General features: G+C 38.4%; 2 protein-coding genes across 8 annotated transcripts in view; one reads left to right on the top strand and one right to left on the bottom strand.

Annotated features, from left to right (window-relative positions):
• Positions 1 to 7,119, bottom strand: part of LOC148041841 (uncharacterized) — a 218,362-nt gene extending 211,243 nt beyond the window's left edge. The window contains exons 1-2 of one of the 3 annotated variants that reach the window (XM_087683157.1): positions 6,342 to 7,109; positions 6,030 to 6,266 (exon numbers count right to left, since the gene is read on the bottom strand). In XM_087683157.1, the coding sequence (XP_087539283.1) occupies positions 6,030 to 6,266; positions 6,342 to 6,347 (243 nt within the window). In that variant the 5' untranslated portion in view covers positions 6,348 to 7,109. Of the gene's footprint in view, positions 1 to 6,029 lie in introns of all 3 variants that reach the window. The other 2 variants (XM_087683165.1, XR_015691642.1) reach the window with 2 other exon arrangements.
• Positions 1 to 14,003, top strand: part of LOC148041840 (uncharacterized) — a 225,348-nt gene extending 211,345 nt beyond the window's left edge. For all 5 annotated transcript variants that reach the window (XM_087683131.1, XM_087683121.1, XM_087683115.1 and 2 more), the window contains one exon: positions 13,653 to 14,003. In XM_087683131.1, the coding sequence (XP_087539257.1) occupies positions 13,653 to 13,859 (207 nt within the window). In that variant the 3' untranslated portion in view covers positions 13,860 to 14,003. The remainder of the gene's footprint in view (positions 1 to 13,652) is intronic.
• Positions 14,004 to 22,045: the final 8,042 nt, after the last annotated feature.

Here is a 22,045-nt window from a genome sequence, read left to right as displayed (position 1 = left end):
AAGTCGGTTAAATGTAAAGCTACAAACTTAATCTTTTCTTTTTCTTTATACTTGTCACGACCATACAAAATTTGAAATTGACGAATAAACTTCAGAAGAAGATCAGGATTTCGGGAACCATCATACATACTGAACTTGATCTTCTTTTCAAGTTGAGATAGTGACTTAGTCTTCTTCTTCTTCTTATGCCTTTGTCCATGCTCGGATCTTGAGGTTGAAGATGATGAAGTTCTTGATGGGGATGAAGATGGAGACGAGGGTGAAGAATATCGACGCCTTTGACGATGATGAGGTCGTCCACGAGAAGGGTGCGACTCTTCATTACTAGAAGAGGATCCATCAGAATAGGCGCCAGATGACTTTGAAGAAGAGGATGAGCTTCGACGCGATCTCTTTCTTTGTCTTGAAGTAGAATGGGACTGCCTCTTAGAAGTAGTTGGACTTCTTGATCGGCTCCTTTCATTGGTATGGCTTTGTCTCCTTGAAGTAGATGGGCTTCTTTCCTTGAATTCTTTGGGATTCTCAACTTTTTCGAGTTTGAGAAATTGCTCACGAATTTGCTGATTCTCCTCTCTAAGACTTTGAATGGCTTGAAGGATAGCACTCGATTGATCCATTGAGACTAAAGAAAAAAAAAATGCTCAAGCACTGAATGCAAGGGCTGAAAACAAACAAACTTATAGTTGTAAGCACTACCAGTGTTGGGGGTGAGGACCAAGCCAAAGCTCTGATACCACTGTAAACGCCCCGAACAACGTAGTATGCTTAACAATTATGATATTCGCTTGTTTTCGAGATTTAATATAAAAGAGAATGAACACTTAAAGCTGAAAATGAAAATTACTCACAAAATTACAGCCATGAAAATGTAAAAGTAATGGAGACAAGATTGAGGGTTGAAGATGGGCAACCCCCCCCGAAGGAATGTATTTCTGCTCAACCCAAGTCCCTTAGGGAAGAGCTCAGTTACAATCAACCTGAGAGTGAGAAGAAGTAATTCTCACTCTCACAAGATCATGCAAAGATGTACAAACACACATGCATTATCTATTATGCAATGATAAGAACTGATTTCTTTACAGTATGAGAGAAGAAAAAGGAAAATTCAGCCTTTCTCCATCGTTGATCAGCAGTACATGGATAGGGCTTGCTTCTTGTAGCTAAAATGGAAGAAAGAGCTCGAGAAGGAGGTGCTGTAATGAATTTACAGGCTTGCTGTCCTGTAAAACAGCAGTGATAGAAGAGGGAATATGGAGGAATTTGATAATGGAGAAGTGGGGAATGATGATGGGGATGGATGGGGCCAGTTTCTGACTATCTGTGGGTGCTGTACATGAGTTTACAGCAAAGAAAAATGATGATGAATGAAGAAAAACGAGCTCTTATTTATAGGAGAGGGAAGAGCTAGTACAAAAGGGGAAAGTGGAGTAGCACAAGACAAGTGTCCAGCCACATGTCATGAGATGTGACAAGTGGTGGGACACTTGGAAACTTGTGTGACAAGTGTCTTGACACTTGTCTCTTCTCTATGGCCTTCCTTTTTGGGTTGAATACTGTCAAGAATAGAAACAACCAAATTTAGTAAACACAGTCAGAGTACAGAACTTATTATTTTTAGAATGACATCCCTATTTTTTAGGACTAGCATTTTTAGGCTAATTCGAGGCTCCTAAATTTTAAGGACCTCCTAAAATTTAGGGATCTCCTAAAATTTAGGGACCCCCCCAATATGGGTATCATATGAAAGCTTTTTCCGTGTACATCGCAAAAATGGTATCCGAATCTTCATGTGACTTTCTTATGCAAAGAAATGTGCATTTCAAGCTTTCAGCCCACACATGCACATTATACAAGCATTTCATGATCATGCCATCTTGTTGATTGTAACTGTTTGTTCTGGTGGATCTAGCCCACACTTCAAGGCATCAATCCTTTCTGTGTGCGAGTCTAACCCTGATATGCGTGAGTTCTAGTCACAGGTGCCCAATCGGGTCATATAGGTGGAAGTGTGAACTATCTTTTCTCTAACCCACCGCGTGGGTCCACCATAACCTGTGACCACTCATCAGTGGCCAGCTCCAATGTACTTTTCTTTATATCTAATTAGTGCAAAGGAAATAAATTTAATAAATCATTATATAGACAAATTAATGAAAAAGGATACAAATCCTGTTTCTATAGAGTTGTGACATCATCCCACCATGTATGGAATGAATGTTAATCATGTTGCTATAAGTGAATTCACAAAGCTTGGACATCAAAGGTCTTTAGAAAGTTTTAGCTATCTTGAAAGGGCTAGGATTTTCGGTTCAAGGTTTACAAGGTGTCCTAACTAGTCCTTTCATTTCGAGTTCTCAAAGTAGGCCAATCTATTCATATGGAATCTTTCAGGTGGTAGATAGACAATGCATTATTTTATCTAATCCAAGATAGTAGGACTTAGAAGCATTGTGATTTGGTAGTTCTCATATTCTTTTATCAAGGATTAATGTAGAAGAAAATGAGAGGAACGATTATTCTATTAACACTTGTATTTCAAAGTAGAAGGAACATCATTTAGATGCCACGCCACCTAATTGCATGTCACCAAAGCTTATTTATCAATTGGTAGCAAGGCTTACAAGTCATGGATGAGTCCTTACTATAAAGGCTCATGTCACTCACATAGTATATGGTTATTTATAGAGTAGGTATAGATAGAAGGTGGGTTTGCAAGAGATCTTCGGGAGCTTCCAAAGGTATGAAAAAACAATTCCTAATGGCCAACTTGTTCAAAGCCCTACGTCCAAACCACAACTAACAAAATGCCCAAGGTGAATGACTAGGCAATTGAGACCATGTTGAGCCTTCACATATGGTTAGAGAAAGCAAGTCTCCTGTGTAGATTCTTAAAAAATCTTACAAGAGTTGTGCCAAAGGATTTTACAAATGACATGGAGAGAAGGAACATCGAGAAGTAAGACACATTGAAGAAGCTCCTATGATTCTTTTCATAATGACAGGTAGCAAAGGCTACAATGCTAGGCCCTAGAACCAAGGTGAGTGAGAATGACTGCGACCATGACCATAATGTTTCCATTGCTACATGATCATATGTCTCGCACATGCATTATTGTGTTTGCCTAAATGGTTTAACCTTAGCATCTCACTTTTAATTTACCAAGTGCCTTTAGGCACACATGCTAGTAAGCAATAACATTTATAGTAGCTCATTTTTAGTAACAATTATGTATTTTTTATATTTGGCAATGCAATTTGCCAAATGAGAGAGTGCCATGTGGCATGGTCACTCCAACCCTTGTTACCTTCAACTGTGAACATCAAAATTCCCTATGATTATAGGGGAGGGCATGATAGGACTCTAGAGGGGTTGCCACATCAAAAAAGTACATACTATGGTTACCTTTTTGAGAGGATGGTACCTCATGTGCGAGATGCATCAACATACTTAATATATTAACCTCATGGGTAGGGTTGTTTGCCATGTTGCATTCTCATAGTTGATGACATGTCTCAAAATGATTGAGATTTTGTCTGTCTCCTTAGCAAGGGACATGGTCACTATGCAAGAGAGTGCCCCAAAAAGCAAGTTGAAGAAGCAAGGCCTCCAAAGAGAAGTAGAATAGAGAGAAGTCCTGAGTCTTTCAAGCAAGCCTTTGGTCGATCAAAATTTCCCAAGGAGCCTCGATGGTGATGAAGATGAGTTCTTGGATACTAACCTTACTCATCTTTACTCTCATGGATGAGGCCTTGAAAAAAATGAGAGAGATCCGTGGGCTGTATTCTAGCAAGAAGAATGAAGTATGTTTCAAAATTGTCAAGCACTAGATTTCCTGGCATTGCAAGAAATTAAATCGGGGTGAGGAGGATGAACGTAACTTCTTGGTTGATAGTTACGCCACCTTTACTAAAGGCTATTTGCATGGCAAACGGGGGCACTCTGATACCTAGCAGATACGAGCTAAAGCCCTCCCTTCTGTGGGTAGATGATCGTGATTATGGCTGAGCAATAGCCAAAGAAGTGGATGTATGGTCCATCTATGCGCCTAACATCTTGTTGGTGTGTGCAAGGCTTTGGTCGAGGAGCAAGGACCAAACCTCCAATACGTGTACCCTTGCTGCTAGTGATTGGAACATGACCTATCAGAATGTGGCACATCGCGCAAATTAGGGGAAATGCTTGTGGAGGAAAGTTAGCACTCAGAAATCTTGGTACTGAAGCACCAATAGCAAAATGTGACCTTGATAGATAATGATGGTTTCATACCCCAATTAATCTAGCATGGCAAACAAAGGGTGGATTTGTGGAGAGCAGGCTGCCTGGATAGGATGTATGACAATCATGGAGGATGGTGGATGGTGGCAGGTGACCTTAAGTTCAAGCTATAATGTTGGAGGTTGTGTCAATTGGACCATAGTCCCATCCTCATATTCTTTTGTGCCATACTAACCAAGGCCGCTATGCAGGGGCAGGCCCTGCCCTTTGAGCTCAATACTTCCTTCCAAAATTATGCAAGCTTCATACAGAAGGTGATAGTAGACAAGACTGCAAACAAATATTGTCTCTTAATCTTGCAATCCATTAAAAATACACGCAGTGAAAAGATCACAGCCTCTTCAGAGCAACAATGAAGACTTAGACCTCTCCATAGGAAACAGAATAGGGATAAAGCAACATAATGTAGAGACTTTTTTCTTCATGCTATTGGCCGTCATCGTGATGATGAGACTCTCAACAACTGTTGCAAGACAATGAGGATTAGATTGAAAGACTGGAAATGGCTCAAGTTCAGAGTGCTAAGGTCTAGCTGAAAGAGACATGGGATATTTTGTGGATGTGCCAAACACCATTCAACTTCATTCCCATCTCCAATGCATTCATGGAGCATCTCTCAGCCATCGTAGGCAAGCAGTATGTCATCTCAATTGAGCACAGAAGAAGATTAAATGCTTTTATGGAAAAATACCCATGGCTCCACCTAGTGAATTAGCACTGCAGCTTGAAAGACTATTTTCAAGGGAGAAGCTAGAGTTTGCCATCCTCAAAATGAAAGAAAGAAAGGCTACAAGGCCAGACAGGCTGCCTGCTGAACTTTTTCAATGCAATATATGGGAGGGCTGTGCGGCTGACCTCACAAGCATGACTAACTACTACTGCCTGCAGGCCACTCTCACACGCAAAGTCAATTAGGGCTTAATCACATTAGTCCCAAATCACTAGAGAGATCTTAACTCTCCCTATGGGGGCCCTTCACTATGCTTAACCTATCCTACAAGATAATAGCTGAGGTAACTTGAACTATGGATCAAGTTTATGCTCCCTAAGGTTTTTCACTATGGCTGGAGAATTCATGATGATGTCTTGAATTTAGCACTCTCTAAGGATCTAGCAATGAGCCTAGATGAGGATTTTCTGCTAGTAAACATGGTCTACGATAAGGCATATGATCAGTTTTCTCAAGCACCATGCAAATCTCCACAAGATGAACTTCTACCATGAAACCCAAGGGGGAGAATCTAGAACAAAGTGTTAACCTCTTCTTAGAAATGGCAGGCAAAAGAACTCAATAGTCCAAGAAAAAGGCCAGAGGAGTAAAAGTGCACGACATGGATGCAAATAGAAAGGTGGATACACAAAAGTGAATGTTACACTGAACAATTTTTGGACACTCCTAATATTATGAAGAACTTTGTGCTGTAAATTATTTCTGAGAGCTAGGCTCATTCCCATGCAAATTGTAAATATATGTTAGAGTGAGGTGCTGATGGCAGAGGCTTCGGCTCACTGCCCTGTCAACCTTGCAATTATGGGTTTTGGTGCATCCTTCATCAGTATAGTAAGCACACTCTTCTCTAATGCAACTGTTAAGGTCCTTATCAATGGTCTATGCCCTACAATTTCCCTCCAAGAAGATTTGTTAGGCAAGGATGCTCCCTTGCCCCTCTTCTGTTTGGATTGATCTCTGATTCCCTACTAAAAGAATTGATTTTAAGCTACAGTAAGAAGCTATCAAGGGCCTCCTACTTACCAATGATAGGCTGCTTTGTTCATAGTTCTTTGCCAATGATGATTCAAATGTGGTACAAGCAGCAAAGGCTTCGGTAGATGCTATTACTCGAGATATACAATCTCTCCTCTTTGGTTCACTCATCAGCCGGAGCAAGCCTGTGCTAGTTGTCCTTGGGCATGGTAAACCTTCGGAATGGATCATGCAGCTTAACTTCATGATCATAGAGCATGGCACCATCTTCAAACACCTGGGATGCTGTATAGGGGTATCGGTCACTACAAAACAGTGATTTGATTAGTTGCTGTAGAAAATTGAGAACAAGGTCAAGACCTGCATGTAGAAGCCTGCGGTTTGATGGTAAGCTCATCCTATGAAAAGTCATCTCCTCACTTCAACATTGATATTTTTTATGGATGACTTTGTCTTCAGGAAGGCAGCTTGGGACTCGGTGGAGAGGGTATTTTGTAACTTTTTCTGGGAGCGTGGGGACACGCATTCCTGGCAGTCAATAGAGTGTGGCCAAAATAGTCAGCTCGTGCGCTACTTACCATTCCCGCCCAGCACTTGCTCCCCACTCCTGATCGGCTGCCACCTCTCTTCTGATGGCCACCTTATCACCCCTCCTCCTGCTGTCTGCTGTTTCTCTTCCTCTCTTGTTTGCACTCAGCTGCCACTATATCAAGCGGTGATTGCGCTCCTCCTCGATCCTCCCTGCCTCTCTGCCCTTTCCTCCTTGGTTCTACCCTCCTTCCATGTGACATCACAAGACCAGCACGGCTTGGAGCCTCATAAATTATAAGAACCCGCACAACAACAAAACGAAGGAGAAAACTCGATTTGCGAGACAATGGTCGATCCCTTTTCTTCCTTAGGGGACTAAGTGCAGCCTCCACAGCCGATACTTTCCTGCAGATCATGTTCTTTCCTAATGTAGAGTTGGATATAAGAGATGGAATGACGACCTTGAAGGCATCATCTCTAGCTTTTGCCAACTAGTAGATGACCACAAGTGCACTCGTTGAAGGACGTGTGGTTACGAAAGCCACTAAGGTGTTTCAAGTCAGTTTTAGCAATAATGGAGTAGTTCAAGGCAGCACATGTCACCATTCACTAGATGTTCGGATCATAGGCTTTCTTTGACAAGTGGATAGAGGGTAGAGATGTTCCATGCTCGTGGTGGCATTACTATCACTTCTCGCTTTCCTAACCTTGATGACTATTTCATACCTCACACAACCCAAATTGGTCAATCTTTTGGACACGTCATTTAGAGTGATAAGACCTTTATAAACATAGTGGCAGAGGGGTGCAAGTCAGTCATTAGGGGTACAATCACCACTTTCTTAGTTAATCATCGTATATCATACATTGACAATCATGCAAAAGGGCCAATTTTTTCATACTAAAAAAGAATGGGAAAAAAAGAATAATTTTTTATACTAAATTGCATAGATTTGTATAGTAAGGTACCGTATGGACTAGTTTGTACCATATATGAATGCAACTATGCTAGAAGAGTAGCCTAAGGCTACCATGGATTGCTTGACTTGTTCTTAACTACACTTTACATTATGTACTCACTTGCGATTGCTTAGAGCACTCTATCTTAGAATCCTTTGATGTTTCCTTAGGTCACTCCTTCAATGGAGGCCCTATCAAGGCATTATGGTTTGATGTGGAAAAGGCTTCATTATCATCATCTACTTATTTGGCTTCTAAGGATCATTCATTGAAGCCTTGCTCTTCTTGGCCTCATATTCCTTCACAAGGTGCTTCTTAGTTGGGGGACTCAACTTACGAGACTAGTCATCTCTTAGTTGAGAGAAGACAATCCACTTGAGATACAACTAGAAGTCCAAAGCCTTCATCATAGTCAAGCCTAGTGGCAAGTTCATTCAATCCATTTTTGTGCAATCCTTATTGTATTTATGTTACTCCTTTTGCTGTACAAGAATTGTCTATAATTCTATTATGAAAACATGCTCCAAAAGGTAGCCATATATCTTCTATTTCATTTGAGTATAATTTTGGTACTTCACATCTATAATTCTTGGCCTTCCCTCCCACTTTCAATACATTTACAATTATTGGCCTTCCCTCCCACTTTCAACACATATTTACATTTGTCTTCCTTAGCTTTAGGACCTTTCTTTAGACCCATCATAGGTTATCCAATCTTAATATATATTATCTTTGATCGAGATTTAGGCTTTAGGCGACCATTACACACTTAGAGATGTGTCACTTTGCATCTTAATGCTTTGTTGCAGGGAATGCCACTTGTACACTATACACCTCCCATGTACCCACAAATTAGTCATAGTGTGTTATCTAGCTTAATCATGTAGGGGATCCCCCTTTATCATATGATAACATCCTCCATGTTTGCTCAAAAGCAATGACCCCCTTTTTGTATTGATGAGTCCCCTCCTTTGTTGAAGGAACCAAGGAGTGGAATGGAAACCCTAGACAGTTAGATGCAGTTTCACCCTCCTTAGTTGATCTTAAACAAGGATTATGATCCTATGTCGATGATCTACCTCCTTCATTGAAAGAAAATTGGAGTGGTAGAATCGACATCATAAATACCTCTTTAGCATTGCTTGCCTAGAAGGAAGAAGGATTGTACATTTTGTGACAAGCCCAACTATGCAAATGAGAAATGTCACTCAAAGGCCAAGGATTTTACACCCACAATCAAACCATGCATATCTAAGAGTATTCTACCAACACCAAAGCTAAACCCATTACCAATACCAAAAGAAACCTTGGTCCCCTTTGGTGGTGGAGGTTGAGAGGGGGGCTTTCTCAAGGAGGTAGGTCCTTCTGAAGGTGATAGTGTAGTTTCTCCACCCCCAAGTATATTTATTCATTAGTGGCTTGCCACTTGTGCAATGGACTTTTGATCTCCCCTTGGTGAGCACCTTGTGACCTATCTAACTAGTTTAGTCATTGCCTTCCCATTATGCTAGATTCATAGGATTCCTAGGTCACCCTTAGGGTCATTAGGTTAGGTTGGCTACATATCTCCACCCCTTCGTATTCCTATCCATCAATGGCTTGCCACTGGTGCAATGGACCATGGATCTCCCCATTAACAAGTGCCTTATGGCCTATCTATGTAGTTCAAACACTTACCTCCCCATTAGACCTCATTCTTAAGATTCCTTCGTCACTTTTAGGGTGGTTAGGCTAGTTAGGCTACATATTGTTTAGGCTATGTTAGACTCATCTTCTTTTAGGCTGCCTAGCTAGCTCTTTAGACTACTTAGGCCATTTTCAACTACAATAGGCTAAGTTGTACTTCAGCATAAATTTCATTTAGTTACTTAGGCTCATTTTTCACTTGAGCACAGTATCAAAAGCAACTTAATATGAAACAACTAGTATGTCAGTTCCACTTGCATGTTTGGCCTTGTACTTCAATTTAGGGGGTATTTATTAGTCCTAATTGGGCTAAAATTTTGATCTTTTGTAGATACTTTTATCTGTCATAAACTAAGCTAAAGATTTGTTCTTTGGGTCCTTGCCTTGGTAAGTATTGTCTCCATATGCTTGATCAACATGGAAATGGATATAGTGTCTTCTCTCTCGAGATTGAATCTCATGCATCATTTTTTCTTATCATGGCATCTTTTCTTTTTCCTTTAGTTGCCTTTGCACTCTTGATTGCTATAGGAGTGATCTCTCAAGGTCGAGTTTTAGACATGTATACAATACTTGGTCATCGTCAAAGCTATCTCTTGACATGGAGTATAATCATGTCCTGACTACCCAGGTATTCAATTCTCCCTTCCTCTTTATCACCTCTAGAATGTTGGGACACCCTTCATCCCCTAAGTGCATTTGCATGGTGGACTACTATCTAGGTAGTTCTTGACTAGCATTGGAGTCATCTCTTCAGGTTAAGGTTTGGGCATGTCTATGCCATTTGCTTAGTTACGGAGCTCTCTCTCAAGATTAAGTACACGTGTTGTTTTGAGTGTCTGGATCACTAATTCTCCTCTACCTCTTCTAGCTAAGGGGTGTCACGTCTACCTTATTATGAAGCTATATCATTTCATCTTGGTAGGTTATACTACACAAAGACCAATAGCCAATGATGTCTCCTCCTTCAACATCAACATCCATGTTTGAGAGTGGGGTTTTACCTTTCATTTAGTATCTTTAGGTTTTGACATTGTCTTCTTGCCCTCAACATCAACATCCCTTCATTGTTGTACTTTCCCTTTCTCATTGCATGATTACCTTTTAAAATGGCACTTGGGTAAGTGACAAATTTTCCTATGAGAGACATTGTCCAAGTGGCACCTTGCTCACATTAAACCTTGAGCAATATCCTCTTTCATAATCCTACATACTTTTGTACACCATTTGCTTTATCACCCTTGCAAGTGGATGTGTACATACTATTTGTTTTGTAATTTGTGAGGCCATGATTCATTTCCCCAATTCAAAGTGGTTCTACATCATGTTTGTAGGTCTTAGTAGGTGATTGGGCAAGTGACAAGCACCCTTTGTTGAATGCCTTAGCCTCTCTTGGGTAGCCCTTTCGACTTTAAGGAAAGATAACCATTGCCTTTGTAGTCTTAGAAGGTTCTTGGGGGGTTCTTGGATAGCCAATGTTTACCCATTGACCAATGTCCTAATTGCTTTGGGTTGGGACCTCTCATGGTAGACTAGGGTGAGCTTTGCTTGGCATTCCCTTTGGTTCTAAATTTGGACATGAGAAAAGGTATTGAGCTTTAAAAAGTACATTAGATAGAAAAACTTCAATAACTTGCTTGAACAAACCCAAAACTCAAAATTTAATGTACTAAGTGCTTTATTGTCTCATAAGAAAATCCACACATTTTTTGTTGGTTTCTCATCTATAAATAAATGGTGTACACAATTACTTGTATCTCATCCCATTCAATCTCCATCATGTAGCTACATCCTTCTCCTTGATTGGTGTTGTTTTTGCTACCTTCATCAACTAGTGGCTACCATCTTCAATATTTGTTCCTAGCTTGACTAATATCATCTTTCGAAGTTGCCATGATCATCTTGCTACTATCACCAACCAATCCAGGTGGTTTCCATAGTTTTGTTTTGTCCTAGTTGCCAATCATCATCACTTTCAACATCACCATGACTAGTTTCAACTTGCATTGTTTATTATTGTAGTTGATGCATGACTACTAAACACCATTTACATCAGTCCAAATGCCTTGTCAACATCTTTAGCACCTCTTTTACCTACTCTAGATGCCATCTGCTTGATCTACAGTCAAGGGACAGTTACATTTTGCTCCAAATTAGGCCCCACTGCTATTGCCTTACTCCTGGTGGATCATTCTACTCCAACACTCCTCCTACATACTATTTTTTTGGTACTTGCATCATTGTCTTCATCATCCTTAGCTCTAGCAAGTAGTTTCTAGACTCATCATCCATCTTTGATGGATGATACACTCCAATACCTCCCTCAGCTTACATCCACAAGAGCTCTCATCTAGTGGATAGTTTTGCCCCTAAGCAGTGTGTACACATTCGTTCATTTATTCATTATTCAATACTTTTCTTCTATTAAATTTGTGCTAATGTTTGTGTTCACTATGTCTCAATTTGGTCTAACACTATGAACCCCATCATATCTCTACAACCCTTACTCTTGAGCATTGGGGAGAAGCTCATATGTTGTTGTATGACAACTCTCTCTCTAGTAGGAAGGGTAGTGTTGGCTACCCAAGTACTACTTGCCACCATGTGATATATTACTTCTTATTGGGCTTTCTCTGTGTCTTGCATCGACAAATTGAAGCACCTCATCACAAGAATTTTTAGTTTGTTCAATGTAGACAAAAGTATAGCAAGAGCTAAAGTAGCTTGGGAAGTTATCATTCAACCATATTTAGGGGGTGGCTTAGGGATCGTAAATCCAGAAATATCTTTGTTGGTGAATTTGATTAAGAGAGCCCTTCTTCCAGGTAAGGAGCCATGTACGCACTTACAAATTGTGGAGGTTGGAACGTATTATTCAAGCTAATATAGCACTATGGTAGCCTAGTACTCATTAGAGTTTTCAATAGATTGTTTTACATGGCTTGTGAAGAGGTTTGATGTTAGATTTATTGCTATCAATATTCAAGCTTGGAGATTAGTGTTTGTAGGGCTTTATTAGATTGCTCTAGCCATTGTTGAGGAGAAGATGATGTAGCCACTTTTGTTAATTGGTTAGTCAAGATAGATAGAAGCTGCACCATTGGAGAGAGGATATGCTTACCTTGGGGAAGGTTCTCTTCATGGATTGTTTCTATAGTAGGAAAGCTCAATCATCACATAGATAAAGGGCCCATGGCATCGAAGGAGCCAAAAGCATAATGAAGAGCATTAGGGATGCCGTCCCCCTAGAGTAGAATCTCCATGTTACATTTTTTAACATTAATGTTTACTTTGGGGCACTATCAAATATGAGAGCTCATAGTTAGCATCATTATTTGGTACATTTGGACTGCCAAATATAGTTGTGCCATAGATACCCATTATAGAGACTCTCCCCAAGATTTGGATAGAGATTATCCAAACTCACTAAGCAAGATACAAGAGGATATAGGGTGGCTTTGAGACTATGAGGAGGAGGAGAGATGCGTTTCTCAAGACTTGGGATTCTAACACTCCCTTTTATTGTCAGCAACACATGGTCTAACACTATAGAATCTTCTAATTGCCTATTCACTCAAGCCTTGTAAGACTTTCACTTTGTTGCTTGTTTTCTATTTTGAAAATATCTTAGAATTTATTTTGTTACTCTACCTTGGTTACTTTGTTTGGAGGGGATCTTTCAATATAATTTTATTTTCTTTGAATAAAAATGTCAACCTTGAAAAGAAATTTCATATGTTGGGGGCTATTGTCTTATTAGAGCAAAAGGCCTTTCATATTACCATGTAAACTCATTAATTGCTTAATTGAGTTGAAACCTGTTTTGAAAGGAATAATTCATTGACTTTGTATGTGTAATTAAGCATACATGTGTCCTACTTGGGAACCTTAGCAATCTCAAATTGTTTGAGAAGCCTTGGATTCAACATATTAGCTAGGGAAGTTATGCCTATATGGCCACTCACAAAGGGAGATTAAGATTAGCCTTTCCAATTCTTTTCTCAAAAAAAGTAAGTATCTAGACACCAAGTGCTTAACATGTGCTACAATAAGGCTTCCAATGTATATACGTGTCAGAAATTTTTAGATAGGAAAACAACTTTTTGAGTTATTGTGTATAATAATGTAGAGTATACCATCATTAAGAGCTACATAACAAAATGTTAACATGGTTGACATTCATTTGAGTGTTATTTTGTCACTAATAACTTTACTAAAAAATATTATTAATAAAAGCATCATATTAAGATCTTTAAGCATGTTCTCACAAAATCAATTATTGCAATATCATTAAGAGCTACATAACAAAATGTTAACATGGTTGACATTCATTTGAGTGTTATTTTGTCACTAATAACTTTACTAAAAAATATTATTAATAAAAGCATCATATTAAGATCTTTAAGCATGTTCTCACAAAATCAATTATTGCAATGTATTATGTATATATTTAAATTCTTTCTTGCAAACGATAACTTTTTTCTTTCTTTCTAGCATGCAAGTAATCCAATAGGTGTGATATTGGAATGGATTGGAAGCCCCATCATCCTAGGGGGTATAATATTGTTGCTCATATTTGTCATCATTTTGTTGAGAGCAAAGCTTGTCCAATCTTATCAATACCTTGAAACAAGGATAAAGGAGTATGATCTCAAGCTTGTAGACTTTGATGACAATGAAGATGTGGACCAAATCAATTGAGTAGTCATAGTTATATTTTGTTGTAATAATGAAGCCATTGATTATGTATATGATGGTAACTTAGACAAAGTCACATTTTTGAGGCGCTTGAGAACATCTAGTTTTTGTAGCTTTAAACGGAAAATAATCCTTTGCTTTTACAAAGACCACAATCTCTTTGTGATTTTAACAGAATAAACAACCTTTTTTATGTGAGCTCATATCTTTGTTTAAAGCAAAGAAATTCAATTGGAAGGTGAGATCATGCATAACTTCACAATCATCTAGTCTATCAATTATTGGCATTTACTTTCCAAAATTATCATTGGAAATGTAGCCAAGAGCCAAATATTGTGTGAAATAATCAAACCCAATTCACGATGATGCATCAAACAAATGATAAGATGAACAAATGTTATCTCTACAAAATTTGTCTTAAATACCAAAACAAAGAACTTCACAAAAAGATCTTCCAAATCTTTTAATTCACCTTGTCCCTTTCACCAAGAGTTTGGAAATGGTCATTAGTCATTTCTCAACCACCCAATTATGAGAATCCAGTAATTGCTTTATCAAGAGTTTGGAAACATGTCCATTAGTGATTTCTCAATTACCCAATTATGATAGTCTTGTAGCTACTCTACATGGCAATTCTCATAAGATTTTCATAACTTTATAAATGTTGTAATCAAAGAATACAAATTCTTGTATTGAGGAAAACAATCTACTTATATCTAATAATTAAGGAGAATGTAATGAGAATCACAAGCCTTTACCTATACACTAGATGACACATAGATCTTATATCATGGAGCTTTATGTATCATGGACTATGGAATTGAAAGCTTGTTTGACATGAACCTCTTGGCATGCTATAAGTTGAGTGTATCTTCAAACTTTCCCAGTTAGTGCCCCCTCCAAGTAGAGGTCCACAACCAATGAACATAAGAATGGATATAATACATTGCAAAAGAGATATATTAGTCATAAATGTGAGTGGTAGGAAAATGTTTACATATAGGTGAATAATTTTTTAGATAGGTTACAATTCTACAAAATGGAGAGTGGTTCTTATTGGTGTGAGTGAAGCAATCATTTGTTGTGTTGGTGGTATGGGTACTGTTGTTTCTATACTCTTTGGATCAATTTAGGCTAACAATGTGATGCAATACTAACTATGTGACATGTATTCATATGATCATTTTTTTCAAGATTATTAGACATATGAACACTTTTCATATAAAATATGGTTCCCATGCGAATTTCTTAAATAGCAATCTTGTCCTTTTCATTGCCCATGATGCATATAGCAAATCATATCCAATCTTTTGTAAGAAGGATGAGTGCATGTTGAGTGATGTAATTTAGTTATAATAGTATTTTTTAATTTAAGAAACTTTGATAATGAGTCGAGCAAAGTTTTTGTTTAAATTAATAATCTAAAAATTGCTATTTTATTTCTTTCAAGTATTTACCTTGGCTATGCATAAGAGTAAAGTGTGTAAATATTAACCTTGTCGAGGAAAGTAGGGATAAAGGTAAGATGTGTAATGAGAATCGCAAAATGTTTGAAAAAGAGACATGGAAAAAGGAAGGTTCACCAAGTGCTTGTAATTTTAACAAGAAAATTATTTTGTACATTATTCAAAAGAGCCTAGCTTTATCCAAATGCTTGATCTCGGTGCAAATTATAATAATATTCTAAGTGAAGCATGAGTGTTAACACTCTCAGCTCAATAAGCCAAAAAGCATTTGTAACCAATAAAGGTTGCACAAGTGATGCGCAAATGAGAAAGGACTAGTTTAAGCCCAACGAAATGGAAGGGTACACAAAATAATCAAGGTTATTTATAAAAACCAAGAAATAAAAGGATAAGCTCATTCTTGGGGTGTGTAGTCTTGTGGAGCTCTCTTCTTACTCTTGCTTGCATCTTGCTTGTGTGAGAGAGGGAAAGTGTGAACTCTCTTCTTACTCTTGCTTGCATGTTACTTGTGTGAGGGAAAGTGTGGAGAGGGAGAGTCTCAGATAGAGTGAGGAACCAATGTGGATGAAGTGTGTGCTTCCTCTTCCTCTTCTTTTTTTTTTCTCCTCTTATGTGAAGCTTGAGTAGTGATTAAGACCATGGATGTGGAGCTTGCTTGAGACACATTACTTGAGTCATGGAGCTATTGACAAACCTTTGTAGATAGACTACAACAAGAAGGTAAATGAATGAGTTCTCTCTTTTTTTAAAGACCATGTAATGCTTATGTGAGAGGTAGCCATAGCTGTGCTACTCGAACAGCCTGAAACAATAAGCATTTTGTCAAGTCTAACATTCATAGCTTGGGTAAGGGACCACATCTTAAGTCCATTGATGGTATCAACTAAATCATGCAAGTAGGCACACACTCTACACCGAGTGGTAGAATACAATCTTACACTTCTAAACATCACATTGATTACATGCAAGTCTCGAGATGCAATCAATTTGTCATTTGTGTGAGTTGGGTTTTTCTTTAGAGTTGTAAGAATGTTGGTTTTTTAAATGAAGGAAAAGCATAAGAAATTAATGTTTGACGACTTAAGAATCAATGAATAATAGAATTTATTTCAATGTCTATAAGTCCACAAAGAGAAAACCACAAATAAGGGGTTTAAGAAGTAAGGGGATTAAGGTGAATCTTAAAGCGTTCGCATTTGCTTTTGCCTTTTGTGTTGGGATTTTGCATTTGTGCTCTTTGCAAAAGCAAGTGGATTGAAAGCTCGTGTGTGGAGAAATTATAAGTCATGCCAAAGCCAAGAGAAGGGAGGCACAATTGGAGTGTATATAGCGAATGAAGGCGAAGAAGACAAAACAAGGCTCAGTTGTGACAATGAATATTCTCAACCTCATCTAAAGCAAGAATTTGCAATTAGCTTTCGCAAATTTTTGTAGTTGTGTTCCATGTTGGTAGAGAGAGAGAGAGAGAGAGAGAGAGAGAGAGAGAGAGAGAGAGAGAGAGAGAGAGAGAGAGAGAGAGAGAGAGAGAGAGAGAGGAGGGGAGAGAGAGATGGAGAAGGATATATAAATCATAGGGAAAGAGAGAGAGGGGTGGAGAGGTTTAGGGAAAAATAAAATATTATTGGAAAAAAGAGAGAAAGAGTAGAGATGAGAAAGGAAAAGAGAGTAGAGACGAAGATAGAGAAAAAGAGAGAGGAAGAGAAAATAATACAAAATATTGGAAAATAAAGAGAGAGGGTTGATAGAGAGGGAAAAAGAGAGAGTAACATAGAGAGGGATATAGAATAATTCAACCCAAAAAAATTTACTCCATTGAGCCTAGAATCAATCAATAATTGTGGTTAGTAATCATATGTAAGTATGGACACACAACATTTAGTAGCCAAGGTACTTAATATAGGTATCTCGCAAACCCAATCTACATCATTGTAACTATAAGCATGCATAATGGTCTTTATTGCATTTGTAAGGGTATTGCTTATCTGGATGGATAGTGCCATTGATGATTTTCTATTAGCAATATCGTATGTTAATAAACTAGGATCCAAATATAGTATGGTTGGATCTATAGAGACACTATTTGCAATGCTCTCTACTAATCCTAGCATTGGTTTTTAAGTCTATATCACCATGTGTGTATGTTAAGATAACATGTCTTACATTGCACTATTTTTTTGCTAAACCGTGAAGTGAATGTCTATTTATTTAGTGTTAAGAATTGTTTTCATTCAAGTGTGGTAGCTAAGATATTAGAGGGTCAAACATTTTAGGAAGGATGATCAAACATTATGATGATGATGTTGGAGATCAAGAGGCATGTCTCAATCCGTGTGTCTCATGACCTTGCACTTGGTGCAAGTTTACAATTCTTTGAAAATCATTGATCAAGCAATCTTCGACTATGAGTTAGTGGTAAGCAAAATGTACACTAATTGTATTGTATAGTCAAGCTTCAATTGAAATATTCTTCAATATATTGTTTGTCTATAAAAATATTCATAAGGGGATGCTAGTACATCACAAACCATAGATGTGTTGTGCTCAATAAGAAGAATTCATGGGCATGCCATATAATAAGCTCCTAAGGAGATGTATCCTTTAGAAGACACTTCCTCTAGTGCAGCCTCCATTGGGGAAGAGATTGGGGACTAATCAAAACTCCCTTAAATATTGAAGCCTAAGATAGAAGCAATGATCAAGGCATTACTACCCATGGATATTGAGTCATTTGATCCATTGAAAGAAGAGACATCCATACCAGTATATGATGAGTATCGTGTATCTTGCTTAAAGATGCTTCTTGCACTCGAGTATACAAGCAAAATGTGGATGGAGAAATGCAAGTATGACCAAGCTATTCGAATACATAATAAACTCATTTTTTCATTATATAAACACATGTTCTAAAATTTTTAAATATTTTTGATTTTTTTTAAAATATTAAAATGTCGCATATTTTCATCTGAAAATGAAATGCTAGAGTCTTATGATGATACAAGGTGAGGGTTCTAGAAGCTATGCATGGATTACAATAGCATGCATGCCTGTGTCAATGATTGTGTACTCTTTTAACCAGAATATGAGTCCATGGCTACATGTCCAAGGTGTGGTGCTTATAGGTATCAACAAGACCTATATGGTCAAATGGTCCTTAAGAAGGTTCTCAAATAATTTCTGCTCATACTTTGTTTATTACATAGTTTGAACATACTGCATCTATCACATATTTCGAACGTTAAGCATGGTGAGCTTGACAACATGGTATGTGAAAAATAGATCCATGTATGGTATCCAATTTATACTAGTAGACTTGTAGGCATGGCATCACATTGATTCCACATTTTTGGACTTTGTAAGAGAGGCAAGGAATCTTCGATTTGATCTTGCTATGATGTGAATTTATTTGGATTGTACTCCACCCCTTATAGTATGTGGCCAATAGTCCTTATTAAGTACAACATTTTGCCATGGCTTTTTACCAAAAGAACGGACACCTGATTCTTAGCTTGCTTATGCCTAGATGCTATAAAGTCAAGAACATGGATATATAACTCCATCCATTAGTTGACAAGCTTAAGATATTGTGGAGGAAGGGAATTATAGTGGAAGATATGAGCATGCATTCTAGGGGGTAGTCCACTAATGTAAGGGCCATTGTTATGTGGGAGGAGGGAATTATAGTGGAATACATGAGTATGCATTTTGGGAGGTAGTCCACTAATGTAAGGGCCATTCTTATATAAACCATGCATGCATTTCTTGGTTTGGGAAGTACACAAGTAATGAGTCTCCATTCTTATCAGTTTCTCTAATATTATACTTTCATGTTCATGTTGAATAGATATAGTGGTTGTTACAAGGCTTATCACCTCACGTTACCATGCATGTCCCATGTATGGGCCAAAGCTAGACTCATAAAGGTCTTGGATGATAAGAAGGGTTCTTAATTTTCTATGAGTTGCCATATTAGATTCATTTGCAAATTTGTAAGAAACTAGGAAGATATATTATGTTAAATGTAAGAAATAATACCATGTCATATTGACATAGGAACAAAAGGATGTAAGAGGCTATTAGTTTTCATCATTTTTAAAAATAGTATAATTACTCTCTCATCTCACCTTATTCACTGCTCTCATGGCTTCTCTCTCTTCTCTCCTATTTTTCTAGTCTTTTTCTCTCCTTGCCACTCATTCTCTCTCCTCTTTTCTCTCTCTTCTAAATTCATTTCTCTCACATCTCAGTCTTCTTCTTGACGAGTGGTATCAGAGCATTGGTCTTTTATCCATTTGGTTACAATCTTTCCTTAGATTTTCTTCTCTAACTAGTTACATTCCAATTTCTCAAGAATAGGGTGTCAACTTCGAAGTAGATAGGTGTAGAGAGAGACCAAGGAGACTAAGGATAGCCTAATCAAAGCTAAATGGAGTACATGGAGACCAAGTTTGAGGCATCATGGATAAAATGGAAAATCGTGGACAAGAAATAGGCCATTTTGTAGGTAAAATGGTTAAATAATAGAGAAGTAGAGTTAGTCAGGATTAGAAGTCCAATTACTTTTCAAACTACACTTTCTCTTTCCTCTTTCTTTCAAGTTCTTGCTAAAGTTTCCATGGTGACTACCAAGACACTCTTTTTCCTACTCTCCAATAGCTCTATTCTTCTATGCAACTATGGGAAAAATGTTCTAAACCTTTCGAGCATCAAGTTAGAGCACCACCAACATTGACTAAGGGATTACTTCAGGAACAGGCTTGTAAATTTCGATGTAATTTGTGTTGATTTCTATAGTATCAATCATCTTCTTTAGCAAATGTTAGTCAACTCTAGGATGATCAGTAATCGAAGTCTAATCAGAATTGAATTCCAAGGTGATTAAGATAGGTTCTCATAAAAAAAGTGCCAAAAATATACGTGAAAATACGAAAAAATTAATAATGGACAAACCATGATTCGGAATGATGAGTAGTCAAAAGAAAAAATGTCAAGGGAAAGATGAAGGTTGGGGCTGTGACATCAAATCACTATTCTGAAGTGAAAAATGTACATTCACATGGAAACACGTTGAATTTAGAGAAAATCTTTTAAAATTTAATAACTTATGGACCGTGGCTCAAAACAAGGGGCTATATAAAGGAAAAGTAGCTAGTTCGAAGGAAAAAATAGGACTATAAGGTTAGATTTTATTTTTGGAAAATGTAGGATACATCCACATGGAAAAGCAACAAAATAAAGGATAAAGCCAAACGGACAAGGAACATCCCCAATACAGGGTGAAAATAGGATTGGTGGATGGGAAGGGTACCCATCAAGGCAAGATTAGGACATGGTGTACTTGAATGATGTTGGGGGTAAAGGCGCCTTTGCCTAGCTGCCCGTGTATTACTACACTGACAGTCACCGCCACTGCACACTATAGGTGGCAGGTACCCGTCACCGTCACTTTATTCTTTATTCTTTTAGTGACAGTTTGAATAAAGGAAGGCCCGGTCACACATTGTGACTGTTGGAGTTCCCATTTCTAGTCTCTCCCTTTCTTGCTCTTGCTCTCTCGCCATAGCTCTCGAGTCCAACCTTCGATCCGTCGCCCCCTTTCAACTGGTATCAGAACTTTGCTTTCCGACTCTTGAGCTTGGTTCGTGGTATTCTCAGCATCCCATCGACTCCCTACTTGCATTGGATCTCCTTCCTGGCAGCCATATCCGACTCCTTCGAGCTCCCGTCACTCCTCAGCTTCCCAAGCACATTTCAGACATTGTTGGGCACCTTCAGGGCATTACATCAAAGGTATTTGGTCATTTTCTTCAGGGTTTACTTTAGTTCTCAGGTCTCACAGGCTGTAAACAAGTTATGGACAGTCATAGCTCACACCTCTTGGAGCTTCCTTCACTTGGATCTTGCTTCCAGCCTATCAAGGCTTGCTGAGGCTTGGTGTAGGCCTTCTTTGGCCCTCATTTGTGCACCCTTTGGGCCCCATTTTTGACACGTGGGACAACAGACCCCCTAGCCAGCTCGCATTTTTTTTGCGCCTGTTTCAAAATCTGGCCCAAAAATCACTCTTTTTGTCATATCTCGGGCATTCGAAACCCGATTCAGGCAAGGTAAGAGTCTAAGTTGGGATTTTGGCACGCTCTGGACGCGATGGTGATATCGGATTTGCCAAATTCTGATGACAGAATCTTCTGCAACATATTTCAGGTCTGAGATAGCATGTATTTGTATGCCTATGCTTGTTTGGGCATGACTACATAATCGGTTTGATGCATATTGCATCCCGATTGATTGGGGGATTGAAGCTACATGTAATGCTATGATTTTGGCCTGATTTTGGGGCTGGAAATACACAGTTTATAATAGTAAATGCATGCTGAATACTCTTGGGCTGAAGCTATCTTTCATGCTTTGACATATGCCTATTGGTTTCGAATGTATGTCTTGGGTTATGCTATGATGTATTGATCATTGAGGAACGACTTTGAGCTTGTCATTGAATCCAGATGCTTTTGGAAGCTTGAGCTTATTTCAGCCCGCACTTATTGACATTGGTATATGCTTTGACAATGATGCTTCTTGGGTTTATGCATACCCGTTGCCTATGGGTTGACGCTTATGTCACGGTTGATTACCCTATGCATATGTTGAGCTTGAGTGCTCATTGAAGCTTCACTTTGGATGCATTTTGGATTATTTGGAGTAGTCTTGGATGTTACTTGGCTTGTCAGA

Source organism: Lygodium microphyllum, chromosome 1 (assembly GCF_053477565.2).
Source record: "Lygodium microphyllum isolate KBCC chromosome 1, Lygodium_microphyllum_v1.1.10, whole genome shotgun sequence".
Taxonomy (NCBI): Eukaryota; Viridiplantae; Streptophyta; class Polypodiopsida; order Schizaeales; family Lygodiaceae; genus Lygodium; species Lygodium microphyllum.
The sequence above is the reverse complement of the archived record's forward strand: the minus strand, read 5'-3'. Positions and strand labels throughout refer to the sequence as shown.